Source organism: Hetaerina americana, unplaced genomic scaffold, assembly GCF_022747635.1.
Source record: "Hetaerina americana unplaced genomic scaffold, ioHetAmer1.1.p SCAF_33, whole genome shotgun sequence".
In the NCBI taxonomy this organism is placed as follows: domain Eukaryota; kingdom Metazoa; phylum Arthropoda; class Insecta; order Odonata; family Calopterygidae; genus Hetaerina; species Hetaerina americana.
The window spans coordinates 6864-17022 of NW_027286908.1; the positions used below are offsets into that span (position 1 = coordinate 6864).

Consider the following 10159-nt stretch of genomic DNA (forward strand, 5'->3'; position numbering starts at 1 on the left):
TAGATTTCCCCCCGAATTGAGTGCGAGGTTGATTTATTTAACTTATTCGTGTACAGTGCCTGAATATCGAGTATCTTCACTCAATCTAAAGGTGGATATGGATGCGATAAAATGCTGTCGCGAGGAATGAAAGAGATATATGGATAATCGTTGCCATAATCCTCGTAGAACGTTTAAAGCGTGGCCCTATGCATCAGATTAACTTTTGAGATGTAAACAAAGCTAAAACACGAGCCTCTAATCCATCAGCAAGCAATAAATGGTTATTTTTTTAGCTTGATTATTGAATTGAACGTATGGTGCTAAAGCTTAAGTACACACAGAAAGCAATTTAGACGACATGGGCGGTGTCCTTTCGTAATTTCGACGATGGATTTAACCATGATGCATGCAAAATATCATATCAGTGACCCAAATAATTACTTTGAGCAACGGCGGTATCTCTCGTCTAAAGTTCAGCGCACGGTTTAATCATAACTCACGGCCTCCCAGAGCACCTAAGTATATCATCCACGCTCCGGTGGGCGTGTTATATGTGAGCGGCGGCGGCTGAATGTATGTAATGCCCCTTGTTCGCCAGCCTGACATTATCATAATGGCAACGCTGCTGGTTTTTAAGATACAATGGGCTGGTTTTTTTTAATGGCTCTAAATTACTTATAGGGATCCGTAAAATGATGGTGACAACCGCGAAAGAGCCGAGAAAAATATCCCTTTTGACTAGTGTCTCCTTCCCGTGGAATTGCTATTCACGCTACCGCTTAATATTAATTTCGGAAATATCATTTGCGTTTGCAAATTTCTGGCTCGTTGTCGAGGTGTAAGGAGATTCATTGGACCGTACTTATCCGGGAAAGCTTCCATATCAAGGCCCTTGCTGACATTTATGGAGGGGGGGGAGGGAATGATGAGCTGTTACAGCAAAATTCATTTCCGATCTCAGGAAATATAATTTTTTTATCTGCGTTAGTCATATGAAATCGACCACTTTCAGTGCAGGCTTCGCTTTCGGTCGTTTAAACGATTAAATAAAATGATTTCGGGGCACTCGGACTGGACGCTGCTTGACTTTGGTGGATCCATTCCCCTAATATGTGGTACATCGGCGATTCCCACTAATTCTCTTTGGCGCATTTCCTCGTTTTGCATGCATTTGCAATTAGGGCTCACTCCAGACGAATCGCTACATAAATTGGGTAATTCTGGGCTATCAATTTAATTTTTTTTTCTATTGTCGTATTACAATTCACAAAGTCGGCATTTTATAATTGTTGGCTTAGTGTGCCATATTCTTTGCTAAAGAACGTGACAGACACATAAGTAAAGAAAGCATCCCTTTTCGGGCGCTCATTCTCAAAACAAACAGTCCTAAGTTGAAAGAAACGAGGCGTCAGATAGGCAATTTATTCCTAGGCGTATCTTTAAGTTGCCTCCATAAGCTTCTTTATTATCATCTTATATTGTATAAATAATGTATAATACGTGAGTAGAAATGAAAACGGGAGGCAATATGTTTTAGTTTTTAGTGTGGCACTCCTGTTATAGTTTTTTACACAAATCTTTCCTTATATTTAAAATTTCGGAGTGTAAGTGGAGAGAGTAACTCTACTGACTCAAGGGATCCGGGTTCGAATCCGGTTCAAGAGATTCCAAACATCTTGCTAATAACATTTTTTTCTATTGCCCTTGGCCTCGGATTTCTCCCAGGACTAAGGATCGACTGACTCGTGTGCCACGACTGTTCACACGAAACCCTTCTCCACATAAGTCCTCCAAGATTGTTACATTCCATTTGCGTACTTTCCTAATTTTTTTCTCTCATTTTCAACCGGACCGCATGGTGGATGTGGCAAGAAGTGAGGAATGCGTCGAAAAAACTCGATTTGCATATAATTTGTAAAACTTCATTCGCAAATCGAAAGACAAATGTTTACCCCAAGTTCCACCGACCAGACGAATCGCTCGAAAGAGCAAGTTCTGGTATTGATGGATCTGATTATTCTACATAACAAGTCTACATTATTAGACTATACACAGCGACACTGTGTAGCTGAACATGCCATGCATACAGTTTTCACTTTAGATCTCCGCAGGCAATGCTCCCTCCTCCCCTTTCACTCTAACTGATCCTTTTTCGTGTGGTTTTACTTTCTGTCCATTTTACCTTTCTATCCTTCTCCGCATGCACATTTCATAAAATGCCACCCATCAACTTGTTTGAATTACCATTTTTCTGCGCCTCAAAAAATCACTCATCATATCAAAGTGTACAGTAATATTTTCTTTACATCAATACTCAACCTTTTTGGCATCAATTTCTTCTTCATATTGAAGTTTCTTTCCCTAATGCAATTACTTTTTCTGGAGACCTATTCTTGGTATCGGTTTGGTCAAAACGGCTTTAAAGATATCGGAACTGATTTGGATCAAAGTCTATGAACCCCTCGGTTATAAATTTAATTTATTCTGTATAATGGTCTGTTTTCGACGTTTAATTTAATATTTCTCTTTCTCGGAATCTCGGAAATACCCCCTTCAGCCACTTTTCCTGCCTCCATAGGATTTCTCCCAACAAACCCCTCTTGTCGCCCACCTTACCAAGTACTTCCTCATTTGTTTTTTCTCTGTCCATTTCACCTTCCCCATTCTTGTCTACACTCACATTTCAAAAGCCTCCAGTCTACGTCTATCTTCCTGCTTCAATTACCACGTTTCCGCACCCTACATAGCTACGCTCCATATCAAAGTTTTTACGAGTCTTTTCTTAATATCCTTACTCAGCATCCCTCTCATCAACTCCCTCCTCCTTGTGAAAGTCTCTTTGCCTAGCGCAATTCTTCTCCTTACGTCCCTACCACATTGTCCGTGTTGGTCCAAAACACTACCGAGATACGTAAACTGTTCTACCTGCTCTAGTTTTTGCCCTCCTATTCTAATGTTTAGCTTAGCCTTTTTCTTTCTAGAAAATCGCATAACCTTTGTTATATTAATATTTATTTTCATCCCATACCTGTTGCACTGAATTTCCAATTCACTAAGCATTGCCTGCAGCCCATTGGCTGACTGACAAACTAAAGCTTGGTCATCAGCAAACCTAACTGATTTTACGAATTCCCCGCCCACTTTCATTCCTACCTCCAGTTCTTCCCATGCCTCTTTGATCACTTCCTCTGCATACAGGTTGAACAGCACCGGTGATAGTGGGCAACCCTGCCTTACACCTCCTCTTAACACTGCCCATCCGGACTCCCCGTTCCCCACTCGCACCTGGCCAGTCTGAGACAGGTACAGGTTGCGGATTAGCCTCCTATCCCATCCTATCTTTCCAATCTATATATTTTTTTCTGCAATTTAATAATTAGTTGTCCCCAATTCATTTTATGAAACGCCTTTTCGAGGTCTACAAAACAGGCAAATACGTCCTGATTGTGATCTATGTTCCTCTCTATTAGTGATCTCATTATTGCTATGGCATCACGCGTGCCCATCCCCTTCCTGAACCCAAACCGATCATCCCCTAAGCATTCATTTGCCCTGCTCTACATTATTTTTTTGGATGATTCTGAGAGCTTCCCAAACTTCCTATCCCACCCAACTTCCCTCTCTCTCTCTCTATTCCCTTTTTTCACGCTCATATCCCCCTGCCTCTTCCCTTACCTCCGTCCCTCCCGCATGCGCCATCTCGCCTTCCTCCAACCCCTAACCCCCTTGTTCTTCTGTCTCCTTTACTTCATGAGTGTTGTTAACATGGTAAGAATCCTACGGTATAAGAAACTGTCTAGGAGCGTGGAATCTTACTAATTATTTGCTGAAGTTCTTTCTACGACCATCACTTTTTTGTTGCTGGGTGCATCCTGTCTTTCAGCACTAACTTATTTTTTCGGGATGTTTATATAAAGAAATCTAATTTTCAATTAAATACCATGTTTTTGAGTGTTTTATGTTATTAGATTTAAGTAACAATTGCGCTTATATTTACTTGGGTTTCTTTTGTCCACAGTTGGTAGATCAAACGCGGACATAAAGTGATATCTGATGGCTGGATCGGGTGAGGAGGAACTCGCCGAGGGACAAGCGGACGTCAGCATGCAGGACGGGAGGAGATGGAGTCGAGAAGAAAAGCTCACGGAGGAGACTGCGTTTTAGGACACCCTCCCTTTTAAGAAACGGGAGAGAGGGTAAAAGAAACTTCCGGAGGAAGAGAAGAGGAAGTTTTCGAGCAGCCGTGAGGGAGTAGGAGCTCTAAAAAGGCTCCCGTTTCGCCCGTCCTTCCGTCGAACCTCGTACGCCCACCTATTTCTTGCCAAAACGCAAGATTGAAAGTAGAAGTCCTGTCATAATTATATTTTCCATTGATTTAGAATTTATTAAGGTTTGTTTAGAAATCCCTGGATGTATGGTTGCGGAAGTTACTCAAAGTTATATTCGTTACAAAGTCGACGAAAGTGCGTTACTCTCCAGAACCCTTCGCACCCTCACTGAAAGGAGCTATCGCGTCAGTGCTCGCGCGTAAAACGTTAGCCTCAGGCCCAACGTCAGCAATTCTTTTACGGTAGTATAACGTGCTAAATTGCTCGACTTGCGATAAGTTAACATTGGCAAAGAAGAAACACTCAGATTGAAACGTAACTGTCCTAATACATTCAATATTCAAGGAACATGGTAGATTATCATTAAGTAATTCATGAATAATCACTGCCATATATGAGAACCATTCGCATTTTAGGTTATCTGCGGATTTCATTTCATGATCTAGGGAAGGGATTTCTGACAAACAGATCGACAAGTGTTTCCGGCTAAGGCGTCTTTATTGATTCCTAACATATTTGCCTAACTGTCACTTTCAATCCCCACTTAATTTTTTTCCACGCGAAAATACATTTCTGTGTGAGTCTGATGGCTTTTTGAAAACTTGGTGAAGCTCAGATTGGAAAAGACTGGTGATAAACCTGTCATTTATGTTAAAAATGTTAACTTCGTGATCATTTGAGGGCAGAATTCATAGAAAAAAGTGGACATGAACATTAAATTTACCAGCTGTTAAAATAATTAAAGCTTTCGTCTAATTCTATTGTATATTTGCAGGGTTTATGAGGTGTGAATTTTCATCTTTGCTCAAAGAATTATATTATTAGGCGACTCTTCTCCCAAGTCGAGTGGTTTCTGAATTAATATTAGCTGTTCATTCGGAAATTTTCAATTGGAAGTGAGTGCTAACAAAACCTGTCGTTTTCCCATCGTCAAATATTAGTGCGCATTCTTCTTACCCTGATAAATGTAACTCAGGAAAGGTGCAGTGAGAGATTGGTAGAGAATAGTGTGGCAACTAAGTCGTGTGTTACAAGTGGCTAAAGTCCTGAATTTTGTCTATTTACAGGAGTTAAAATACGTGTTATTTCACCGTGAGGCTTTAAATTCCTAAGCCTCTAATCACCCTGCAATCTACGTGATAATTATAGTGTAAGTGAGGATCCCTAGTGTTAGCTTGTAGATATTGATTTGAAGTAGGGATCGTGTACAAAAAAAATATCTGTGCAAATGCGCTTCCCTTAGGAGAATCATTTTTTAACCTCCTTTCAACCAAGATGGCGGATACAAATCGTCATTTTTGGCATCATAAACGCCCTTGCTTAGTGACTGCGGTGCTGGTTCTTCAGTTTTTCGTGTCAATGTTCCCCCCCACCGCCTCCTGCCCCACATCCTGTGTATGCAAATGGAAGGGAGGAAAGCAAACGGTCGAGTGTCTCAACAAGGGTCTGGCCGCTCTTCCGGACGGCATGGACACAGGAACACAAGTCCTAGAGTTCTCCGGCAACAATCTGCAGGTTCTCGGACGGGACAGATTTCTTCGAGCCGGCCTGCTTCACCTCCAGAGGATATATGTCTCGAGGTGTCGACTAGGATCTATCGACGACCACGCCTTCCGCGGACTCGCCAACCTTGTGGAACTTGACCTCAGCGACAACCTGCTCTCCAGACTTCCCTCTCCCACGACCTTTGCCGACTTTCCCTCCCTCATGCGCCTCTCCCTCTCCAACAATCCCATCCGCAGGATACCCTCGCGGGCTTTCTACCCTCTCACCTCACTCGTCACCCTCGAGATCAGTGGTTGTGAGGTCGAGGTCATTGAAGAGATGGCCTTCTCAGGCCTGGACAGTCTAGAGTGGCTCAAATTGGATGGGAATCGACTCAGGACCATCGGTGGCGGCGCGGGAGGAGGATCCAGCGCCGAGGCCTCCGCCATACTGCCAGCCTCTCTCCACGGCGTCGACTTACACCACAATCCTTGGCACTGCGACTGCCGGCTGCTCGGACTACGCTCCTGGCTCCTACGCTACAACATCCCGCACTCCATCGAACCCCGCTGCAACACTCCCGTTCGACTGGCCACCAAGCCCGTCAAGTCGCTGCCCCCTCACGATCTGGCCTGCCTCCCGGACGTGTCCCCCACCGCCATGTTCCTCGAGATAGCCGAGGGCCGTAACGCATCCCTACTGTGCCGCGTCTCGGCCATCCCGGACGCGACGGTTTCCTGGTGGTTCCGTGGGAGGATCCTACAGAACGCGACGCTGGTGGCTCCGGGGCTTCACCTGTACTACTTCCTCGAGGAGGTGGTCCCCGGAGGCAACACGCCACCATCTTCGTCCGGTCAGGAGAAGCGCAGCGAGCTGTTCATTATCAATGCGAACGCGGCCGAGGGCAACGGAACATACGCCTGTGTCGCAGAGAACGCCGCCGGGGCCGCCCAGTCCAACTACACAGTGAGGATTGTGGTGCGGGAGGAGAGAGGAGAGGGAGTGGAGATGGAGGCCGCCTCCACCGCCATCCTGCCACCGGAGTACGCCGTCGTGGTCATATCAGCTGGAGTTGCTGCCCTCGTCCTCTTGGTCGCCCTGTCCGCAACAGTGGCTGCTCTGGCGCTCCGCTGCAGGAGGAAACGGCGTCGCAGGCGGAAGAAGGAGCGCAGCAAAGCGGCGGCGGCCCTGACAGACCATGGAAAAGTATCTTCCGTGGGAGGAGACGCTGTAGTGGGCATAGTAGCTACCTCCGGCAGGCCCATAGAACCCGGGGGCTGTGGCGTTGTTGTCCGCGAGGCGGGTGGAGGTCCTGGAGGCGTCGTCGGTGGCAACGGGAAGGCCAACGGCAGCTTAATAACTCCTCAGAACAGACTCCACCACGAAATGACAATGATGGGGGCTAGCGCCAGCGTAGTGCTGGCCAACACTGGTATGGGTCACCGTCAAAGACACGGAGGAGGAGTGCTGTCGTGCGCGGGTGGCGCTGGGCCCACCGGCACCGGCGGCGGGGCCTTCGGCGAGCGCAACCCGGACCTTATCAACGATACGACGGGCAATTCGGATGCAGAGGCTTGCAAGGAGCGACTCCGTGAGGCCGGAGACGGGGAGGAGAAGGTGGAGGAGGAGGGAGGCCGAGAGGAGGAATCCAACGGCAACAGTGGTCCCAACAGCTACCAGGAGGCGATGGAGAACATAATCGAAGAGTTTTCAGAGGACGGTAAGGTGCGTTCCATCGCCACTTCCCCCGTGGGCCAGGGGGGGCCCGGCCTCCGACTTCTCAGGGATGTCCCTCCCAAAGCGGCATACGGCCGGGGGCAGCCCATGCGCCCCCCCGCGGCCTACCGCTACGCCCCCTCGCATCCGCAGCACTTTCACCAGCACACGGCGGACGTCCACCTGTCTCCTGGGAGATTCCTGGACAGCGACGGATATCCGATGGACTACGGCCTTCCCAAGATCCCGCACGCTCCCATGCCCCTCTCCCTTCCCCTAGTCCCGATGCCCCCGCTCAACACGACCGCTCCACCAGGCGACCACTTCTACCGTACGCTGCCTCACAGGAGGGCAGCACCCCCCACCGCTGCCCCCAGGTACTCCCGGGACGCCGAGTACTACCCCGTGGCGGTGGTGGGCGGCTCCAGTTACGAGCCCCCGGGAGCCGTCCGATACCAGAGGGAGGGGTATCCGTATTCGAGCCCACCGACGACGGCTACCCCGCCCCCGGCTTACCCGACGACCCCGGGCGGCGAAGACGTCTCCTTTTCGCCCACCGACCCGGCCTTCCTCCCGTCGCCGCCCGCGGCCTACAAGGGGGGCGACACCCCAGGAGACCAGCCGGAGACCGGGCCCTCTTCGGGGAGAGTGTCAGCCGCATCGCCCAAAGCCTGCTGCGGAGAAGAGTGCTCGGCAGGGACGGATGGCGGCCCACAGTCGCCGTCGGTAGGGCCTGCGGGTCATCACCACTCAAGGCCGCAGCAACCTGTCAGTTCCGGTGGGCCGCACCCTCCCACCCTGCAGGAGAGTCCGGACGAGGGATATGAGGACGACGGAACGGAGATATGACGTCAGAGGAACGCGGCGGGCCGCGAAGAGGAGAATGGCGGGGATGCGGGCCGTAGGGTCGCCGTGGAGATGGCGTCTGAGATCAAGTGGAAGTTCGAGGAACCGGTGCAGGGTTCGGATGGAAGGCGCTAGAGGCCCGCAAACATGACAGCCCTGTGCTTTCACGATGGGTTCGGCATTAGTTTGCGGTAATTTGCTGGAGGGATGTCGTTTTGGAGATTCATTTTGACGTGATATGACCACTGATTGTGTGAGGACATGAAGGAATCAGTGTTTCGCGTTTTAAAATTTTTGGCCATTTTTATAGGACTCAAAGTTTTGAAAAAGGAGAATGAGAAAAGTTCATGTGTAGACTCAAAAGTCTCTGAAGGAATTGACTATCACTTTACCAGAACAACTTCGTCTCTTGATCTCAAGCGAGGATTAAATGGTGCAGATCCCTGTAATTCTGATCGATGCATTGAAAACTGAAATATAAGAGTGCAATATTTTATAAAGTACTTGAAAATGTGTGCGATTTTTTAATGAAACATAGTAATGTGTATGTTTATGGATGTTAGAATTTGTGAAAATTAAGTCTTTTTGGGGAGCTGACAGAAAAATAAATTTCCTTTATAAACATAAGCACAGAGGGGCTATTACAAGTTATACTGGTACCGAATATCTATTTGGCATTCATGCCAAATACATGCATAGAACTTCTGTTGTTTGTTTGTTTATTTATTTATTATCAGGTTTCATCTAAAATTTCCCCCCTCCCCCTTATTTATAAAACAAACAAATTGAAGAGAATAAAAAATTAATGTACATATTTTGTTGTGAATGAGTATTAGCATCATGAATCTGAAAAAAATGTAATGAATTCTACAGCGGTATTGTTTTCAGTGGAGCCGAGGTTCATCTCATCAAGGACTTAGTGGTCGCTGAACAGTGTACAGACTTCTATGCAATACATATTCATTACGGACTCAAATATTGGAAAAGTGACCATTAAACAGTAATTTTATCCCCTTCTCAGTTTGAGCATTATGTATACATTTTTAACGCCAGGAAATATAAAGCATAAAATATAACACATGCATTAAAGTGGAAATATAAAAGATTGAAAATGTGAACGATTTTTCCTGGATTAAATCTTTGAACGCATCCTTATAACTGTCTTATTGTACAGAGAATACATTAACATGATGCATACATATATATAAATATATATATATTAATAGTGTTGATATATTTGGTAATAAAATGAAAAATAATGGTACGTATTATTTCATTGATGGCATATAATTTGAAACAAAATTCCAGTATCATCTATGAAATCATTTTGCGTTATGATTGACGATGATATTATGAGAGTGGCGTTATGTAATCCTAAATTTTAAGCATTCGGTTAAATATAGATTGACATCTACGGATGCCCAAATAATAGAAAGTACCGGTCAAATTTTTATGTGGTCTCGCCAAGTGTGCGCTTCGAAAGATTTGAGTGTTCGTTAGTTCATAAACAAGGATATTCTTGGTAAAATTGCTGAGTTTCTACCAAAGGTGGGTATTGGACAAGAGAAAATAAACTTGGCCAGTGCAGGGTAACACATTTGCACAGCATAGAAGAGAATGACGTTCAAATATGTCAATACTAATGTAATAGTAAAAATTGTCATAAATGACCACATTTGGGTCCCCCCAGAAATGTCACCAAAGCTCGAAAGGAGGCAACGCCGGATGTCGGGACGAAAATTTGACAATTTTACTTCGCCCCGGAGATGACACCGACTCTTGGCGGGAGGAAACCTCGAACG

The 10159-nt window shown here is 46.3% G+C and overlaps 1 protein-coding gene across 1 annotated transcript; it reads left to right on the forward strand.

Moving 5' to 3' along the window:
- The first annotated feature begins 4005 nt into the window (after positions 1 to 4005).
- On the forward strand, positions 4006 to 9524 carry kek2 (kekkon 2). The gene has a single exon (XM_071589158.1). The coding sequence runs from the start codon at positions 5586 to 5588 to the stop codon at positions 8358 to 8360; it is 2775 nt and encodes a 924-aa protein (XP_071445259.1). The 5' UTR covers positions 4006 to 5585; the 3' UTR covers positions 8361 to 9524.
- The last annotated feature ends 635 nt before the right edge of the window (positions 9525 to 10159 follow it).